We start from the raw sequence: 20,515 nt of genomic DNA, 5'->3' as shown, positions 1-20,515 counted from the left end.
AGCCCACTTCCCACTCTGCAAGCTGAACTACCAAGCAGCCCCTCTTCCAGCTTGCCTGACCCATGGCTCTCGCCCTACCCTTGTTTGCTTCTTTTTTTTTAAGATTTTTTTTTAAAGATTTCATTTATTTATTTATTTTGACAGAGAGATAGAGAAAGAGCACAAGCAGGCAGAGCAGCAGGCAGAGGGAGAAGGAGAAGCAGGCTCTCTGTGGAACCAGGAGCCCAAGGTGGGGCTTGATCCCAGGACCCTCTTAAGCACCCAGGCAGGTACTTAACCAACTGAGCCACCCAGGTGCCCCTTTTTTAAAAGATTTTTATTTATTTATTTGACAGACAGATATCACAAGTAGGCAGAGAGGCAGGCAGAGAGAGAGAGAGAGAGAGAGAGAGGAGGAAGCAGGCTCCCCGCTGAGCGGAGAGCCCAACATGGGGCTTGATCCCAGGAACCTGGGATCATGACCTGAGCTGAAGGCAGAGGCTTTAAACCACTGAACCACCCAGGATTTTCAGAGAAAATTCTGAAGTGGAATTTTCCCTCCCTGGGCGGCCTGGTCCTTCTTGAGATTCCTGGTGCTCCTCCAGAGTCCATGAGTCACCCTGGATGCTCATAATAACGTCCACTTATGCTTAAGTGAGCCCAAATTATTCTGTTTCATGCAACCAGGACCCCTGAATGACATGCTCCCTCGTCTTCCAGAAGGAGGAAAGGAATAGCTTCCATTAGACCTCATAGAAGAACAAAGACACATCTTTCCCCAAAGCCCCAGTTAATTTCCCTTTACATCTTATTGGCCTAAACTGGTTCACATGCACAATTTAGTCACATTGGGTAATACCATGTCTGCTTGACTTAGGACTGAGTATCAGGGACACCTGGGGCGCTTAGTCAGTTAAGCATCTTCAGGTCATGATCTCAAGGTCCTGCCATCGCCCCACATCCGTAGGGCCATGTGGGGAGTCTGCGTCTCCCTCTGCCTGTGCCTCTGCCCCTCCTCCTGCTCTGATTGCTCTCTTTCTCTCTCTCAAATAAATAAATAAAGCGTTTAAAAAAAGGACTGTGTATCCGGAAGCTGTCACTGGCAAGATGACAAGAATCAACTTATTAGGTTAAAACAATGATGGTCCTCCTGGAGCTAGGGGTGGGTCAGTTCCCTCCAGACCCGGGTAGCTGCAACACAGTGGGGGAGGGGCAGGGGGCTTGTCCTGTGTTAGAGGTCAGCCAAGTATGGCCGGTGCGCCAGATCCAGCTACCTTCCCCTTTTTTATGGCTTGTGAGCTGAGAATGGTTTTTACAGGTTTAAATGGTTGAAAAAGAAATGAAGAAAGGATATGAAATTTCATATAATTATACAAAATTCAGATTTCAGTATCCATAAGTTTTACTGGAACACAGTTTATGTTCATGCATCTAAACTGTCTCTGGTTGTTTTTGGCAGAAACTTCATGATTTACCCCCCCAGGTAGTTTGCTATGTCTTGCCCTCTGGGCTGCTGGAAGTGGGAGCCCACCCCAGGAAGGGCTCCTTACTTCCGTTTGCCTATCCCTGTCAGTGGCCGCAGGCCACTGGGGTTCTCTGGTGCATGATTCGTGTTTCCATGCATATGCACGCTCTGTTCCTGAGACTTTGGAATACTCTTTTTGGAACTTTAGAAGCAGATTTGGGTCAAGGAGACTCGTATTACCCAATAGCAGGGAAATAGAGATGACTTTTGCTGCAATCAGGGACAAATGTCTTTTTATATTTAATTATTTAGACACATGGTTTTATTTTATTTTTTAATTTATATTATTCATTTATTTATTTATTTATTTTGGAGAGAGAGAGAGAGTGCGAGCAGGGGGCTAGGGAGGAGGCGTAGAGGGAGAGAGAGAACCTCAAACAGTCATGCCCAGCACAGAACCTATCTTGGGCCTCGATCTCCCAAACCTGAGATCATGATCTGAGCTGAAATCAGGAGTCAGTCGCCAGTCCAACCGAGTCAGCCAGGTGTGCCTAGACAAATGTGTTTTGAAAAGCCCATGTTTTCCCCTGCTACTTCCTGAACACACATATTTTTTTGTTGCAAACTACCCAATGCCTGTATATGGAAATTTTGATATATGAAGAAAAGGGTGGCATTTGGGATCTATTTACATAAATGGTGCAAGTATAAGAGACCAGCGATTTGGACCAAAACAAAAATTTTAAAAAAAAAACAAAACACAAAAAAACACAATGACTTCATCCCTTACATTAAAAAAATAATTTTGATCACATTTAAATTTTTTTTTTTTTTTTTTTTAGAGAAAGAGTGAGAGTAGGAGCAGAGGGAGAGACTCCCACTGAGTATCAGGGAGCCTGATGAGGGATTCGATCCCAAGACCCCAGCATCAAGACCTGAGCTAAAGGCAGACGCTTAACCGGCTGAGCCACCCAGGTGCCTGAGAGTAGACTTTTTAATGCTATTTATACCATGTACATTACTGCATGTGAGAACAGACAATTTTTTTTAAGGTTTTATTTATTTATTTGACAGACAGAGATCACAAGTAGGCAGAGAGAGAGAGGAGGAAGCAGGCTCCCCGCAAAACAGAAAGCCTGATGTGGGGGGCTTGATCCCAGGACCCTGGGATGCTAACACGAGCCGAAGGCAGAGGCCTTAACCCACTGAGCCACCCAGGTGTCCCAAGAACAGACTATGTTAGAAGCAAGATAGGATTATTTCCATCTTCAAGGACTCATAAAGATTAAGCCACTTGGCCAAGGTCACATGGCTAATGAACTGTGGAGAAAAGACTCGAACTCAGGGGTGCCAGCCAGAAGCTAAAGCTTGATCCTCTGCAGGCCACAAAGAGGGGAGCAGACCCCCTCTCACATCTTGCCAATGCCTGCAGCACCCACAGAAATGTGGCTAGGCTTTCGGGAGGATGTGGGGTGGAATGTAGGGTTTCTGTGAGATGTGGAATAATGACATACCATCACATTATTTAATTAAGGGGGTGGCTCTTGCTACGTGGAATTTTCATGAGCAAGGAGATAATGCCTCTCAGAAACGTTTCCTGAGGGGCCAAGCACAGGTTACTGACCAAAGGTCATAACGCAGAACCCCTGATTTTTCCCATGACTGAAAGGAGGCTGCAGGTGCCATTCTAGACAGGGAAGAGCGAGTGCAAAGGCCCAGAGGTGATTCTTTAGTGTATGAGGGTTGAAAAGCGGGAGAGGATCTTGCCACAGAATGAGTTCGGAGTGGAGGATGGGTCAGGAATAGAAGCAGGGAGAACACTTAGGAGGCTGGTGGCTTGAATCAGTGTGAGAGCCAGCAGTGGTTTGTGAGTAAGGGGGGTGGGGTGGGGCTGGGACCCCGTGTATTTCATTGGCTGAAGGAAGGAGGGGGTTGGCAGAGAAGAAAAGGGAGAGAAAACCAGGGTTTAAAAAAAAAAAAAATTCTTACAACATCATTTGTTTTATCCCATGGGTAAGAGTCTTTTTACCCCATCTGGAGAAGAGTCTGCAGATATAATTAAGGATCTTGAGACAAGATTGTCCCGGATTATCTGGGTGGGTCCTAAGTCAAATGACTAAGTCACAGAGGAAGCAGAGAGAGAAAAGGGGAACAGCAGAAGCCGAAGCAGAGATGGGAGTATGGCAGCCTCACACCCAGAAATGCCAGGAGCCACCCAAAGCTGGAAGGGAGGATTTCCCATCCCCACCCCCACAACGCTCCCAGAGCCCCCGATGGGGGTGGGGCACTGTGGCCCATCTGATTTTGGACCAGTCAATTTTCTGTTTTAAATCCCCTGGGTATTTTGTTATTTGTTATTATCGGTAATTTGTTATGGCAGCTCTAGGAACGGCGGTGGCACATCAGTAACTAAGATCCAATAAAAATAAGAACATTTATTAAAAAAAAAAACAAGAGACGCCTGGGTGGCTCAGTGGGTTAAAGCCTCTGCCTTCAGCTCAGGTCATGATCCCAGAGTCCTGGGATGGAGCCCCACATCAGGCTCTCTGCTCCGCGGGGAGCCTGCTTTCTCCTCTCTCTCTGCCTGCCTCTTTACCTACTTGTGATCTCTGTCTGTCAAATACATAAATAAAATCTTTAAAAAAATAAAAGCTTAAAAAAAAAACTGCATGAACTCTAAAAAAGAAAATATATTCCCATACCTTACATTGATTCAACGAGCAAATAACCAATAGATGAAGAGAAAGCCTTTGAAGAAAATTGACATCTAGTGAGGGCACCTAAAAACCAAACCCTTTCTTAATCTGGTAAGGAACCTTTTTCCCTGGACTACACAGGAATGGTAAAAACTGCAAATCTTGTTCCAGTTCTGGGATCCATATGCCCATAAAATAAGTGTGTGCCACCCGAAAGTATCGATAGGACCATCCTAGCGCGGCGTTAAGGAATACAGACTTTAAAACCGGGCTCTCCCCACTTACTAGCTATGTGATTTTCAGTGGGCTCCGCAACCTCTCTGTGTCCTGGGCCCGAACCTCAGCAGAGCAGTAATACAGAGATAGCTTCTGGGGGAAGGCCCTGTTCAGTTGCTCCTAGGCTGGCAGAGGTGGAGCCAGAAGGAAAGACTAGAGGCGCAGCTGAGGGGACAGAGACCCCAGCAGCCCTGGCAGGGGAAGAAACAAGGGGGGACAGGTGGGGGGAGCTGAAGGAGGATGGGTGTGGAATTCTCACTATCCTCTCCCTCTAGGGGAACCCCCTACCCCCAGCAGTCTCCACGTGAATGTAAACCATCTAAACTCATCCGTACAAAAAGCTTCAGCCTTTATTAAATACACAGGGGGTAGAAGACAGGTAAAGGAGCCAGCCAGGTGCCTCTCCTTCTGACTCCACGTATACAGGCACACAAACAGACACAACTGAATCAACGAGAGCAGCAAGTCAGGGGACAGCCTGGAGGGCGGAGGGAGGCAGCACCCTCCGGGAGTGGGCCCGGACCCAAGGGTGCGTGGAGACCTGGGCCAGGGGCAGCCGTTCGGAGGGGTTGTGCCTGAGCAGCTTGGAGATGAGGTCCTGGGCTCCCGAGGGCACGGAGGCGGGGAACTTCAGGTCCACCTGCAGAAGTCGAGAAAGGACAAGGGCCCCCTTAGTGTTACCCTCGGCCACCCCCCCCAATCCATCTGGAGAATTCCAGGGTGCCCAGCGCCTGCCAGCCCCTGGCCTCTGCCCCCGGAGGCCGCCCTCCCACCTTGACGATGCGCCGATAGGTCTCATTGTGGGAAGCACTCTCGAAGGGCGGGTTTCCCACCAGCAGCTCGTAGCAGAGGACCCCAATGCACCAGAGATCCACCTTCTCGTTGTGCGTACGGCCCTCGATCATTTCCGGGGGCAGGTAGTCCAATGTCCCGCACATCGTCTTCCTCCTGGGTAGGATGGGGGGTGGCGGGGGGAGGGCAGCGATCCCAGGTGAAAAACCACCTCTCTTTTCCCGGCTGCCCCCCAGGCAGCCGAGTAACCACAGGATGCTCCACGGGACTGTGTCAACGGGCTCTGACAGGGCCCTTTGGGGCAGGGGTAGGGTAAAGACAGAACCCACAGTCCCAGGGTGGAATCCCATACAGCCCCAGGATTTCCACCAGGAGGAATAGATCTTAAAATAATCAGATCTAACGCTCAGGGGCGATGGGTGGCTCAGTCGGCTGAGGGTCTGCCTTCGGCTCGGGTCATGATCCCAGGGTGCTGGGATCGGATCCTGCAACTGGCTCCCTGCTCCCCAGGGGGCCTGCTTCTCCCTCTTCTCTCTCTGCCTCTCATGAATGAATGAATAAAATCTTAAAAAAAAAAAAATAAGTGCAACGCTCATCTTAGAATTACTGGGAATGGGAAAACTAGGGCTGTCTCAAAAGCCCACTGGGCAGGTCTGGCTGAAATGGATCAGGCTGGGCGTCCGACTTTGGCACAGGTCATGATCCCGGGGTAATCCAGCCCCGTACTGGGCTCCCTGCTCAGTGGGGAGTCTGTGTCTCCCGCTGCCTCTGTCCCTCCCGCCCGCTTGTGCTCTCTTGCTCACTCTCAAATAAATAAATATTTTTTTTTTAAGTATTTTATTTATTTATTTGAGAGAGAGACAGTGAGAGAGAGCATGAGCGAGGAGAAGGTCAGAGGGAGAAGCAGACTCCCCGTGGAGTTGGGAGCCTGATGCGGGACTCGATCCCGGGACTCCGGGATCATGACCTGAGCCGAAGGCAGTCGTCCAACCAACTGAGCCACCCAGGCGTCCCTCAAATAAATAAATATTAAAAAAAAAAAAGAAAGAAATGGACCAGGTTAAATGTCCATCTATAATAGTATAATGAAGCCTTACAAGCGAGGTGGGATTATTCTCAGTGACGCGGTGAGTGGGTCCCAGGAAATCTGGGCAACAGAATAGGGGGTCTCCTATCTTTGTCAAGAGATTGCTGTGTCTATAGGCACATGAGGACAAACCCGCACATCTCCGCAGACCAAGAAGATCAGGAGTGGTGCTACCCTGAGCGCGCCTGTCATTCACGCCCAAGCCCACCATACCTCAGGGAGGGGGCGTGCACGGACCAGCCGAAGTCTGCGATCTTCAGCTCTCCCTGGAGCCCCAGGAGCAGGTTCTCCGGCTTTATGTCTCTGTGAATCACCTTCTTCCCGTGGCAGTATATTAGCGCATCGGCCAGCTCCTCCATGATCTGGGAGCACCAACAACAGGAGGTCAGACAAGCCTGGGCCTCCAGTGCCAAGCGGCACGGACCCCCGCCTCGGGTCCCCTGCCGGTGCCCCCCAGCGCCCACACGCTCAGACCGTGGCTGTGCGCTGCTCGTCAAAGGTGCGGCTCTTCTGCAGTTCCTTGTAGAGCTCCCCGCGGGGGGCGTACTCCAGAATCAAGTAGATCCTTCGCCGGTCATAGAAATAGTTGTAGAGACGCAGGATGTTGGGATGCCTGGAGGAGATAGGGCAGGACTCAGGTTGCATCCTGGCCTAAGGGACTGGGAAAGATGACAGTGCCAGGTGGGGTAAAGTGGGGTCGCATTTAGACCAGGCCAAGGATGGGGGGCTGGCAGTGATGACAGGGGGTGATCCTGGATTCACCAGGGCTCTGGATTCAGGGCTCTGGCCAGGGCTGGGAGCTCTGTGGGATCCTTGACCAGGGCTGGGAGCTCCATGGGCCAAGGAACCACTATGGGGCAGTCTGGACGGGGGCAGCGGGTAAAAGAGGAGCCCGGGGAGGAGCAGAGGGGTTGAGGTCAGCGGAGGGCAGGGCTCATACTGCAGATGGGCCTGGATTTCGATCTCCCTGCGCAGCTGGTGCTCCACGCCCTCCTTTTCTATCTGAGACTTGAAGAGGACCTTGAGAGCCACGATGAAATGGCTTTTCTTCTCTCGAGCCAAGTACACATTTCCAAACTTGCCTTTGCCCAGAGGACGCCCGATCTCAAAGTCATCGATGGTGAAGGAGCGCCTGATGAGAGGTGGGGGGAAGGCAGGCTAGTGCCAGCTGGTGGGTCACGCGAAGGGGCTGCGTGCCCCCCTCCCCCTCAGCCCTGCAGGTCCGCAGCCCTGCCACTCCTCTCCCAAGGGAAGTGAGGACGGATCATGCTTTCTTGCCTACATCCCTGCTCCTGCCATGAGTGGCCACCTCCCTGCTGTCCTCCGTGTTTGCTCTCCCCCCTGCTCTAACTGCCGTCACAAGGCTTGGGTACTCACGTTGGGAAGTTGGGGGTCCCACTGCTGTTCTCCACCACCTTCTGGCCAGGGGCAGCTAATGAAACAACAGGGGAGTTGAGGGCCCCCTCCTTGACATTTTCCTCCTGGCACCCTCCCCATAGACCCTAGTCTGCTCAGCTGAGTCCCCTCCTGCGTCCGCATTACCTGTGGGCTGGGTGTTGGAGCGGCTCATGAGGACAAGTGCAGACGGCGTGGCAGGGTCCTTCCGGAGGGCTCGCTGGGGCAGGGTGTTCAGGCCAGCCTGAGTCTGAGAAGGAGCAGCGGGAACCTCTGAGGGAGCCTTTGTCCCGGGGAGCGGGTTGGAATGTGCTAGAAGCAGCATTTCAGTACTTGCTGTCGGCCCACCCAGCCGGCCAGCCACCCCCTGTTCCAGGAAGAACACTGAGACCATGGTTTTTTACTCAGCCCAAGGCCCCACTCTTTGCTCCGTATTAAAATGGGTTCTTCATAAGCGACCTAGTTTGGTCTAAGATAAGGAGCAGAGGACTCACCCCAACATTGAACATTTCACCTCCTTGGCCCTGGCCACACCACATTTTCATGCATGAAACCCTCTAACCTCTACGGTACCATCTGCAAACCCATATTCATTCCCCCTGACCTACCCCACCCCTCTGGGGAGTAGAGGGTCAGGTTAAAAAAAAAAAAAACAAGGGGCGCCTGGGTGGCTCAGTTGTTAAGCCTGCCCTTGGCTCAGGTAATGATCCCTGAGTCTTGGGATTGAGCCCCACCACCCCCATCGGACTTCCTGCTCAGGGGGAGGCCTGCTTCTCCCTCTCTCGAGCTGTCTGTCAAATAAATAAAATCTTCAACAACAACAAGACCCCCCCCAATTCTAGCAGAAACATTCTCACAGCCCCCTAAAATTCAGTCTAGAGGCACTTGGTTGGCTCAGTCAGTAGAACATGCAACTCTTGATCTCAGGGCTGTGAGTTTGAGCCCTGTGTTGAGTGTAGAGATTACTTACAAATAAAATCTTCAAAGATTTTTTTTTAATTAGAAAAAAATAAAACTCAGTATATTAAGGTTTAGATAAGGCCCTGGAGGTCTTGAAGGTTGCAGCAAATTCCAGTGTTCACCCCTTTGCAACAACCAGCTTTGGAGACACCGAGCGCTACTCTGATGGCCCTGCACTATTTCTCTCTTGCAGCGTTTCAGAGTAATATACACAACCTTTTGAAGTTGTGTGGAAGAAGTTACCGTGGTTTCTCTTTCAGACTCTGTTCTTGCCAGCCTCGCTAAGTGCTGCATGAGGGCGGGAGCTGGTGGACAAGGGGATAGCTGGACCCTTCAGGATACCCAAGCCCCACGAAAGGGAGCAAAGCCTATGAGAGCTCCCTCCTTCTTTTTAGCCTAGAGAAGAAAGCCTCATGCCCTAAAAACCCATTCCCAAGCAGTGATATCAGTACAGAATTTATAAGTAAGCAAGTGGGACAAATAAGAGTCCAGAAACACATCCACATAGAGGTGGGCATTTTATGTAATAAAGGTGGCATTTCAAATCAGAAAGCAGACTGTACAGTAAAAGGTCTTAGGACAACTGGAAAACAAATCTATTTAGATTCTGATCTCATACGAGTCGCTAAAACAGATTCCAAATTATTAATTTAACATATCCTGAATCTTTTAAACTTATAAAAAGCCCGTTCAGAGTCTCTCTCTACTTCCTGTCTAGCCTACTGGGGGTCATGGCCCCCAGGGCAAACCCACCTGCTCAGTCCCAGATACCATATGTGTAGGCAACAAGTAGGCTCAACCCTGCAGAGCTCCTCCTAGGCTGATCAGATTCAAGCTGGCGGAACCCGACTGGGTGTAGTTGCAAATGCCCAGACCGGGTTCCGCCAGCAAAGTCTTGGGACCCACTCCTTGGAGCAAAGCGGGGAGGACTCGGAGGGTCGTCCTCCGCACGACCCCAAGTCCCCAGGCAGGAATTCTCCCTGCGGGCGTGGGGAGGGGAAGTGGGCAAGTCCTTACCGTTTGCCGGCCGTAGGGCCAGGGGTAGGCGTTCTCCTTCTGGGCCATCCTTGGAAGGAAGGGGGAGGAGAGCTGGGCAGACGAGGGAGACAGGCTGTCAGAAGCAGGAAGGAAAGAGGGAGCGAGAGAGGGAGGGGTCGGACCGATCGGGGCGGAAGCGCGGCTCGGGGGCTGGGGAAAGGGGGCTGCCCAAATCGCAGGCTCCTCCAGGCGCGCGGGGCGCTCGTCTTGCCGCCCCGCCTTGCTCCTGCGGACTCCCCTCTCAGGACCCTCCCTCTACTCTTGAGATTTCAGGAGCCCGGCGGGTGCGCGCGGGCCGCCCAACGGACCCCCGACCTGCCTGATCACCTGCCCTCTCCCAGCGCAAGACCCGCGAAAGCCCGCCAGCTCACCTGGCGCCCGTGGCACAGCCACCCCCGGGCCGCGGGCAAACGACTGAACCTGCCAGGCCGGGCCCCCTCCGAGGCCCTTTCAAATCTCCCGCCCTGGCCCCATTGGCTGAGCACGCTGTCCGTTCGCGGTTTTCATTGGCTGGACTCCCCGTGACGTAGGCCGTGGGACCCAATGCGGGAGGCGGAATGCCAGACACCGCCCACCGGAGGTTCGGGGCCGGAAAGCCGCGGCATCTCGGAGCCCGGAGTTCTCACGTCTTCTTCCTTCACTAATTGCAAATCTCCATCCATCCGGAATGTCTCCTTCTCTGTGTAGGAACCAGGGTTTTGTTCTCGACCGGCGGGGAGCTCGTTGTGGCAGAACCGTTTGTTACACAAACCACTCGTTCCCCGCAGAATTTCAAGGCCGCCCTTTACCCGGAGCAAGCCCCAGATTCCACGCAATCTCCACCAAAATTCCAACGGCGATTTTCACAGAAACAGGAAAAAAAAAATACCGATTGCGTCTGGAACCGCCAAAGGACGCAAAGAGCCAGAGCGATCTTGAGAAAGAACAGAGCCACAGGTTTACGCTTTCTGGTTTTTCTGGGCTCGGACTGCATCACAAAGGTGCAGTCATTGAAACAGCCGGGATTGACTTAAAAACGGTCCCGTGGACCAGCACGTGGTCAGTCAGCTTCTGGAAGTCGAGCCAAGAATACGTAATGGGAAAGGGTGGGAAGAAGGTGGCCCCTTCAAAAACGGTGCTAGGAAAATTGCACATCCACCTGCAAAAGAGGGAATCTGGGCCGCTCTAACACTACACACATGAATTAACTCAAAATGGGTTAAAGACTTGGACCTAAGACCTGAAACCATAAAATTCCTGGAAAAACACTCAGGCTGTAGACTCCTTGACATAGGTCTTGGCAATTTTCTTTTCTTTCTTTCTTTTTTAATCTGACACCAAAAGCAAAAGTCAGACAAACAAGTGGGGCTACATCCAACTAAATGCTTCTACACCGCCAAGAAAACTCAACAAAATGAAAAGGCAATCTAGTGAATGGGAGAAAATATTTGCAAATTATGTACCTGATAAGGGGTAATATCCAAAATAGCTAATGAACTCATAGGACTTAATGGCAAAAAAAAAAAAAAAAAAAACCAAAAAACAAACAAACAAAAAAAAAACCCAAACAATGTGATTTAAAAATGGGGTGCTCCCGGGTGGCTCAGTGGGTTAAGCCTCTCCCTTCCACTCAGGTCATGATCCCAGCATCCTAGGATCCTGCCCGGCATGGGGCTCTCTGCTCATCAGGGAGCCTGTCCCCCAACCCCCAGGCCGCTTGCCTCTCTGCCTACATGTGATCTCTGTCTGTCAAATAAAAAATACATAAATAAAATCTTTTTTAAAATGGGCTGAAGGGGCGCCTGGGTGGCTCAGTGTGTTAAGCCGCTGCCTTCTGCTCAGGTCATGATCTCAGGGTCCTGGGATCCAGTCCCGCATTGGGCTCTCTGCTCAGCAGGGAACCTGCTTCCTCCTCTCTCTCTCTGCCTGCCTCTCTGCCTACTTGTGATCTCTCTCTGTCAAATAAATAAATAAAATCTTTAAAAATAAATAAATAAAAATGGGCTGAAGATTGGAATAGACATTTTTCCAGAGAATACCTACAGATGACCAACAAGTACATGAAAGATGCTTACCATCATTAATCATTAGGGAAATGCAAATCAAAACCACAATGAGATTCAGCCTCACACCTGTTAGAATGGTTGTCATCAAAAAGACAAGAAAAACCAATTTCGGGGGGGCGGGGGGAGAAGAAAGAAAGAAAAACCAAGTTTGGGTCAAGAAGTAGAGAGACGGGTGTCAGGTTTTCTCCCATTGAGGTTGATATTCTTTGTGTGTTTCTCATAGATAGATTTTACGAAGTTGAGGAATGTTCCCTCTATCCCTATACTTTGAAACGTTTTAATCAGGAACGGATGCCAAATCTTGTCAAATGCTTTTTCTGGATCAATTGAGAGGACCATGTGGTTTTTCTCTCTTCTCTTATTGATTTGTTCTATCATACTGATTGATTTGTGAATATTGAACCACCGCTGCATCCCATGGATATATCCCACCTGGTCATGGTGGATAATCTTTTTAATGTACTGTTTGATCGTATTAATTAGGATCTTGTTGAGAATCTTGGCATCCATACTCATCAGGGATATGGGTCTGAAACTCTCCTTTTTGGTGGGGTCTTTGCCTGGTTTGGGGATCAGGGTAATGCTGGATTCATAGAAAGAGTCTGGAAGTTTTCCTTCTGCTTCAATTTTTTGAAACAGCTTCAGGAAAATAGGTATTAATTCTTCTTTTAATGTTTTTTAGAATTCTCCAGGGAATCTGTCCAGTTCTGGGCTCTTGTTTTGGGGGACACTTTTGATCACTGCTTCAATATCATTACTAGATATCAGTCTATTTGGGTTGCCTATTTCTTCCTGATTCAGTTTTGAAGTATGATGCCTCCATCAGAAAGGATGAATACCGAACTTTTGTAACAACATGGATGGGACTGGAGGAGAGTATGCTGAGTGAAATAGGTCAAGCAGAGAGAGTCAATTATCATATGGTCTCACTTATTTGGGGAGCATAAGGAATAACACGGAGGACATGAGGAGATGGAGAGGAGAAGAGAGTTGGGGGAAATTGGAGGGGGAGACGAACTATGAGAGACTGTGGACTCTGAGAAACAAACTGAGGATTTTGGCGGGGGATGGGAGGTTGGGTGAGCCTGGTGGTGGGTACTGTGGAGGGCACGTACTGCGTGGAGCACTGGGTGTGGTGCATAAACAACGAATTCTGGAACACTGAAAAGAAATTTTAAAAAATTAAAAAAAAAAAAAAAGAAGTAGAGAGAAGGGAGCCCTCGTGCACTGGTGGGAATGCAAACTGGTGTGGCCAGCATGGAAAACAGTATGGAGGGTCATCAAAAACTTAAAGACAAAAAACAAAACAAAACAAAACAAAAACAAAAAACAAAACAAAACAAAACAAAAACAAAAAACAAAACAAAACAAAACAAAACCCAAAAAACAAAACTTAAAGGTAGAACTACTATAGGACCCAGCAATTTCACTTCTGAGCAATTATCCAAAGGAAAGGAAAGCAAGATTCAAAAAGATATCTGCCCCTCCTCTGCTCATTTTCTCTCTCAAATATATATATATATATATAATCTTTAAAAACAGCACACTACTCCTGATATATTGTGATAGTAGATACTTGGATCTCCATATTTCCGGCCTCTTTATTCTGTTCCATTGTCTGCATGGGTTTATTTTTGAGTCATTACTATTTTATCCTTTAAAGTCTTGCCCTCACATCTGTAGCAGGAATTTTCCACCAGCAGACCTTTCTATGCAGGTCTCCCCACGGTGGCTGCATTGTTTGGATGGACCCTAACTCTTCTCCTTCTCGCCACACTCCCTTCCTCTCTGCTCTTTCCAAACACAGATGTCATAATTGGGTTAATAAGTACATCTGGGGGCCTCCTGTGGAACAAGTAGTGGGTATTTGTAAGTGTCACGTGTCCAGCACCCTTCCTCTTTCTTCAACACCTGAACTTGGCTTTAGGGAACCACCTGCCCCGCCCCCCACTTCTGGGTAGTCAGTTTCCATTGTAGTCCGTTTCTGTTTCTGCCAACTCCCAATCCCTAACTTGATGGAGACCTGTTGTAGTGGACAGTGTGGTTGTCTAGCTAGTGTCCATTCTCTGGCCATTCACACTTCGAGAAGGCACCTAGAAGTTTCTTGCACAGGTCTGGGATCGGATGCTGATTGATTGACATGAGTCAACATCTTTTACTCCCGGTTCTTGGTCATTGGTTCAGGGATCAGCTTGTGACCCAAGCAACCCAGTGAATGGGAACTTTATGATTCTTTTCCAGAATGCTGGGCAGAAACTCCTTTTCTCCACAAAGCCCACCTTGCTGCTGCTGGTGGTGCTCCAGAAGGGAGCAGCCTGAAAAGGAAGCTAGCTTTGTAGAAGGTCTGGGAAGAACCCAAGATCTTGATGGTGTCGTTCAGCCTCTCAATGCCCATTTTGCACTTTCCTTATAGGGACCTGTAGGTCTCTTCCCTAATGCGTTGACTCAAGAGTTTCGTTATTCACTGTCAAAAGCGTACTAACTGACACACACCTACAGACCTAGAGGGTTCTTAGCTATAGAGTGTGAGTGAAAGATGTGAAACCACTAAGAGCCAATCCCTTGATCTACAAAAACACCATTTTCATATGATAAATCCAAGAAGTCCTTACGGGTTTCTCCAGCGCTGCGTAATGCTTTTGGCTGAAAGTTACAGAAAACATAGTCAGCAGTGGCACAAACAATAGGGATCTGTTTTCTCTTAGCAATAAGTCAGCAGGTAGGTGGTTGTTTTGTTGGAGATGTAGAATGGCCTTCCTGTGCTTCTATTGACATGTCCCTTAGGACTGCCAGATGGCTGCCAACGGTCTCGGCCCCCTTAATCAGGATGAGCAGAAGTCTTTCCAGAAGGACCCAAGAGATTTCTCGCTGGCCAAAAATGCATCCCATGACTACTGCCAAGGAGACTGGTAAAGTGTCTTAGGGTCAGCCACCTAACCCTGCTTCCCCAGGTCAGGGAGCCCATGACACTCCCTTGCCTTCATCAACATACTTGGCATGGAGAGACCAGCTAATGAAAAGCTTTGTAAAAATTCCATCACCTGCCCAGTACTTTATTCCTCATGACCTAGCGAAGGGTGATTTTTCTGGAATCTGTCAGGGGACACAGTGCATGGGTAGGACGTACCCTGATAGATCCAATGCTCTGTCCTTGCCCCCGTAGTCCGTAGTCCTTAAATTCCCACTTGCCCATTATGCCTGAAGCTATTTGGCCTTTCAGGAATATTTGATGTGCCAGCATGCGATCGGGATTTGCATTATTCATAAACAAAACAAAACAAAAGCTATCTGTTTATCCGCTAGGCAACCATCAGCTGCCTGTTGAAGTTCATGAACAAAATCTCTGTTGTTAACCCCAGTGATTCTTGAGGTGCCATGAAGGGGGGAATTGCCACTGTTATTGCGAGGGCTGAATTTTGCCAAGACTAGGAAGGGTTAGAATTGGATTCTTACCCAAAGGTCAGGGCAGGATGGTTAGGATAGTATAATGTTTGGGAGGCACAGATGTTAGTCCCTTTAATTTCTGATAATGGGATATCCCCCAAAGAAGTTTCAGGACAAGAATTCTCATCTTCCTCCAGTGAGCCTGTTTCAGGAATGAGGAGTAGAGTCAGGAGGGTTTGGAAGGGGCTGGTTGTGGGGGTGGGGTGGGGCGGGGAGCCTGGCCAATATTCCCAAGGATCGGGGTTGAGGTGGGGAGTGACTGCCAGCGGCTGGCTACGAGGTTTGCAGAGCGATGAGAATGTTCTGGAATCAAATCATGGTGACTGGTGCACAACTGTGTGAGTACACTACAGACCCCTGCATTGTACACATTAAAATGGTTAAAATAGTAAATTGTACCTTAAGTGTATCTTACCACGAAAAGTGATGAAATATTTCAAATATCAAGAATACTTTTTAAAAACACTTGTGTAACTACTATTCAATTAATTAATTCTTTTTTTTTAAGGATTTTATTTATTTATTTGACAGACAGAGATCACAAGTAGGCAGAGAGGCGGGGGTGGGGGTGGGGCGGGGGAGAAGCAGGCTCCCTGCTAGCAGAGAGCCCCTGCTAGCAGAGAGCCCTATGAGGGGCTCGATCCCAGGACCCTGAGATCACAACCTGAGCCAAAGGCAGAGGCTTAACCCACTGAGCCACCCAGGCACCCCCAATTAATTAACTCTTAATAAACTTTGCCCTAGACGTCCATTTCATTATCAGTTAGGAAGGAGGTTAGGTTTGAGGTTGGCATAGAGGAGAAGAACTACCATGACTTCCAGTGCTTTGACGGAACCTCAGATGCGAGGCCTTCTGGCCAAGAGTCTGCGATTTCACGTTTTTGGAGCCTTCGTTGTATCCCTGGGGGTTGCAGCTTTCTATAAGTTTGCTGTGGCCGGACCAAGAAAGAAGGCATATGCAGATTTCTACAGACACTACGATTCCAGGAAAGATTTTGAGGAGATGAGGAGGGCTGGTATCTTTCAGAGTGCAAAGTGATTTTGGAATGTAAAGAATTTCTTTGGGTTGAGTTCAATTGAAGTTTGTCACTGACCTGTGTTCCTGAACTATGAAGCACGAATATTGGGTTATGGAATTGTCTTGATAAATAAACATCTAACACATAAAAAAACAAAAAAACAAAAACAACAACAAAAAAAAACCCACAAAAAACTTTGCCCTATTTTTTTTCTTTTTTGGTGAAATAAAAGGCATACAGGTAAAGCTCCAGGGTAAAATTTTAAGAACTAAGTCTACGTATACAGTTTCTGGACTATTTTCTATTGTCTTCTTTTTAAAATTCCTCTTTGACGTAATCAGAGGTTCTAATTCTCTCCTCCACATCATTTAGCTTCCTTTGTCACACTATAATTAATCAATTAATTATTATTTTAAAAATATTTTATTTATTTGACAGAGTATCTCCTAAAAGGTGCTCTGCTTAGGGTGGGTCTTGTTGGGGAAGCTGGGCTGCGGGCTGTGCTCATCATATACCTTCCGAGTCACGTGGTCAGAGCTCCCGGGCAGCTGTCACCTCCCTAAGTCATCAACAGTCTGTGCAAGGGAGTGCGGATTGTCTGCCTCGGTCTGGGCACACGTGACCAGTGACGGCTCCGACAGAAAGCCGCCGACAGCTCTTCTGCAGCCTAGGCCGGGTGCCCTCGAACAGAGGCACTGTTAGGAAAGAGATGTCCAGGAAGAAATCTCCCGCTCGGGTGGACAAGGCCTACGGAGTGGCCGGCCTGTATTTGTTTGTTGCCCCCGCCCCCTACCCAATAGGCCGGAAGCAGCAAAAATGCACTTGGCTCCAGGCTTCTAGTGACATTTGAAGAAGTCTGGAGAACATTTGCATTTAATTAATTGCTACGTATAATAATGATCAGTTCTTGCTACTCTCCTTCCAATAAAGATTCTTTATTGCTCCAGAGACATGTTCTGAGCAAGAACTCGGAGCCGTTAGTGAACGATTTGCCCTACGATTCCTAAAATATCCATGATATTAAAGATGTCACTGTTAGTTGATTTGACTGAAACAGTCAAGATGCAAGATAAATTCCTAAATTTGGGGGGGGAGACATTCCTAAATTTGTATATTAGGAGAAGATTCATATACTTTGGGGAAAGAAAAAAAAAAAAAAGAGGCACTGAGGTTTTTTTTTTTTTTCTATTATAGAAATGAGGACTTTTACCCGAAAAGTATCAACGCAGCCTCTGGTGTCGAAAATGGCAAGCTTCAATGACCCCGACGTGATTTGAACACGCAACCTTCTGATCTGGAGTCAGACGCGCTACCGTTGCGCCACGAGGCCTTCCCAGACCCGCGACTGGCCGGACCTCGTGAACAGATCGATCGTCAGCGACAAGGGGCGGAGCTAAGCCCTCCGGACCCTCCCTTAAGTATCGGCTGAGTTGCTCTTGGAGCCGCACGTGGACATCTGGGAACGACCCTCCCTCCGTAGGTGAAACTGGGCTTCGGCGCACTTGGTGCGAAGGTCAGCTCTTTAGCTCTGGGACACACGGAGCTCGCTCAGCACAGAAGCGACTGGTGTTCGGGACTTATTTTTAGGGAATGACGAAGCCATCGCGGTGTCGCTGCCGTCCCGGCCGCCGCCCCCTCCCCCCAATCCCGACAAAGCTTCGATGTATCTCCGGCTCTGCCAGTGACCCAGAAAGCCCCTTCACTCAGGTCACCTGAACCTCGCTTTCCCCTGTGTCAGCTGCGCGCGGTCAAGCGCAGTCTCTCGCGGGGTGACGGGGTTCACGTCGTCCACGTCCACCCGCAGCTCTCCGGAAGTCACGTTTCCCAGGCCACGCGGCCGCGCAGATATTGAAATACAGCGTCAGGAAGTGTTTCTTCCAGCGGGCGTTGGTGGTATAGTGGTGAGCATAGCTGCCTTCCAAGCAGTTGACCCGGGTTCGATTCCCGGCCAACGCAAGGCCATTTGTTTTCGTTTATTTTTATATTTATTATTATTTTTTAAAATCTTTTCCCTTGTTCCGAGATCGCCCCTCTGCGGGGACCCCCGTTGGCGAAGCACAATCAGCACCGAGGTCTGACGCCCAGCCGATCCCGCAAGCGCGCGACCGAGTCGCGGAGGGAGCGCGGCGACGGCTCGGTGCGGTCCGTCCGGCCGTGCGCCTCGGTCCTCGCCCGCGGACGCATCTCGTCAGCACATTCCTTGACCCGAGGGGACAAAGGACTCATTCAGCCGCACAATTACCACGCAAGGTGCCCAAGGCGAAACACAAACTCGGTGTGTCCGAGAGTCAGGACCAACTACCCTTTACTTCCCCCTTCCCTTGCCTCTTTGTTTCTAAGGGACCTGTTCACCCCACGTCCAGGCCGGGGAACCTTGCTGTGAGCAGGCTGAAAAAAAAAATAGCAAAAAAGGACCATGCTACTCCCCGTCGGGGAATCGAACCCCGGTCTCCCGCGTGACAGGCGGGGATACTCACCACTATACTAACGAGGAAGCAGCTAATTGGGGTGCTCTCCAGCTCGAGCATATTATTCCCTGACCGCGCTCCGTCCGGGCTTCCATCCCTTCGAGCTCCGGGAAGGGCCCACCTGAGACCCGCGCACGCCCTAGACCGGCCCTGAGCGACCCGGAGATGCGGAGACCGGCCTGTGACAAGTCCCGCCGCGTTCTGCTCGCCGTCATCCGCAACCCCAGCCGGCCTGCCGGGGACACGCGCGGCGCGCGAAGAAGCGGGACGGGAACGCGAGGCGCCGGCCTCACGTCCGCACGCTTCCGCGCCCTCCTGTCCGGCTCCCGGGTCCCGGCGGCACGTAGCGAGCTCCCTCCGGCCACCGGGCTGTGCGCTCGGAACAAAAGACCTCCCAGCGAACCGCATCGGCTCCAGGCTCTCGGCCAGCCGCGCGGAGTTCGTAGGGAGGTCTGCGTGGCGCGCCGGCCGTTCCGTCCATCCTCGCCTCTGGGCGCTCCGGTCTCCGCCAAAACTGAAGCCGGGCTCGTCCGGGATTTGAACCCGGGACCTCTCGCACCCGAAGCGAGAATCATACCCCTAGACCAACGAGCCGACGCGAGGACGTGCTCGCGGACGCCTTTAGAGGTCGTACCAGGCCGGCTGCGGTCCTAGGACCACGACTGGCGGCGGAGCCGACCTGTCGCGCGCGCTGGGACTACCCGCCCCGACACCCGCGACTCCTGAGCTGTGTGTGGGAATCTCCGCTCCCGCCCGCGAGCTCCGACTCCTCCCAGGAAATAACGTTGGGGAAGTAGGAGGGTGTGGTCTTGGCCTGGTCCCCATCCCGTGCAGCCCTCCAGGACGACCCTGAGCGCCCGGGTTCCCGCTCCTTGTGGTCACCGTCTCGGGGTCAGTGCGTAACCTGGGGTTTCGCCTCTTCCCGCTGGCGCTCGCCGTCCTCGCACCCAGTGCTCTGGCGCACAGCTTTGAAGATAGGCGGTGGAGTTTCCTGGTTTGGGACAATGAATGAGCCCTGAGATTCCTAGGTGAACACCTGCACCTGCCCATCCTCCTGGAGCAACGAGTAGGTCCAGTATCCAGGCAAGGGACTAATTCCAGGGGCCAAGAGGACCCCCCGGAGGAGGAGTATTTGAGCGGAGCGGGGATTTCCAACCTGACTGATTGGGGCGAGGTGGCAGGTCCGGCGACCAGGACCGTCCCTGTTCCTGACATCCAACACCCCTACTAGCATTGGTTGCAGGACTTCCAGCCTGTATGGTCAGGTTACCCCCACCGTCCGGTGCACCCTCCACTCTCCACTTAACTCCTAGGATGGGCGGGAAGGAGACCCTCCTCCCTGCCGCCCAAGACCCCCAGAAGGTAAGGGGCTCCGAGGCAAAGGTCCGCATAAGTGTGACATAAGACTAGGCCACCGGAGGTTCCCGGGCTGAGTGAGTCTGTAAGGTCTTAATAAAACTCACCAGGCTCTCACTCTGGGGCTGCCCAGATCCTGGCAGGACATGGTGGAGTCAGCTGCCTGCCACCTTTGTCCCTTCCCTCTGCTCAGAGCCTGCTCCGGGGAGTTCTCCCAGCAGGGTCTGACCAGCCACTGCCCCCCACCTCCCCATAGCATCTCTGGGCTGAATCATTTTGTTCCCCCTCCCAGTGAGGTGATTTGTGGGGTGCGGCCCTTCCTAATACCCAGCCCACATATACTTTGGTGGGGAGACTTCAATGAAGGGTGCACCCCTTTGCTTTCTTTCCCAGGTGTCCCTGGCCAGACAGTAGGGGAAGGCAGTAGAGAGCAGCCCATCATCCTGTCCTGTCCTTTTCTTCAGGGGACCAAAGAGCTCACGGCTGGTCTTCTGG

General features: G+C 50.6%; 1 protein-coding gene and 4 non-coding genes across 14 annotated transcripts; 1 reads left to right on the top strand and 4 right to left on the bottom strand.

Annotated features, from left to right (window-relative positions):
* Nucleotides 1–4,744: 4,744 nt before the first annotated feature.
* On the bottom strand, nucleotides 4,745–19,332 carry AURKB (aurora kinase B). Of its 10 annotated transcripts, none has more exons than XM_059149134.1 (9): nucleotides 18,674–19,332; nucleotides 9,668–9,739; nucleotides 7,838–8,057; nucleotides 7,673–7,727; nucleotides 7,236–7,427; nucleotides 6,770–6,908; nucleotides 6,509–6,657; nucleotides 5,190–5,364; nucleotides 4,745–5,056 (listed from the first exon to the last, which is right to left on the bottom strand). In XM_059149134.1, the coding sequence occupies exons 1-9, from the start codon at nucleotides 19,070–19,072 to the stop codon at nucleotides 4,883–4,885; spliced, it is 1,575 nt and encodes a 524-aa protein (XP_059005117.1). In that variant the 5' UTR covers nucleotides 19,073–19,332; the 3' UTR covers nucleotides 4,745–4,882. The 10 variants fall into 10 exon arrangements, with proteins under 10 accessions (XP_059005117.1, XP_059005118.1, XP_059005119.1 ...); XM_059149135.1 differs by having other exon boundaries at nucleotides 7,838–7,973; nucleotides 18,674–19,329; XM_059149136.1 differs by having other exon boundaries at nucleotides 7,838–7,940; nucleotides 18,674–19,322.
* On the bottom strand, nucleotides 17,455–17,526 carry TRNAW-CCA (transfer RNA tryptophan (anticodon CCA)). The gene has a single exon. It is a non-coding gene; the product is annotated as a tRNA-Trp (tRNA).
* TRNAG-UCC (transfer RNA glycine (anticodon UCC)) lies at nucleotides 18,081–18,152 on the top strand. Its single transcript has one exon. It is a non-coding gene; the product is annotated as a tRNA-Gly (tRNA).
* On the bottom strand, nucleotides 18,619–18,690 carry TRNAD-GUC (transfer RNA aspartic acid (anticodon GUC)). Its single transcript has one exon. It is a non-coding gene; the product is annotated as a tRNA-Asp (tRNA).
* TRNAP-CGG (transfer RNA proline (anticodon CGG)) lies at nucleotides 19,187–19,258 on the bottom strand. The gene has a single exon. It is a non-coding gene; the product is annotated as a tRNA-Pro (tRNA).
* Nucleotides 19,333–20,515: the final 1,183 nt, after the last annotated feature.

Source organism: Mustela lutreola, chromosome 15, assembly GCF_030435805.1.
Source record: "Mustela lutreola isolate mMusLut2 chromosome 15, mMusLut2.pri, whole genome shotgun sequence".
Classification (NCBI taxonomy): Eukaryota; Metazoa; Chordata; class Mammalia; order Carnivora; family Mustelidae; genus Mustela; species Mustela lutreola.
The sequence above is the reverse complement of the archived record's forward strand: the minus strand, read 5'-3'. Positions and strand labels throughout refer to the sequence as shown.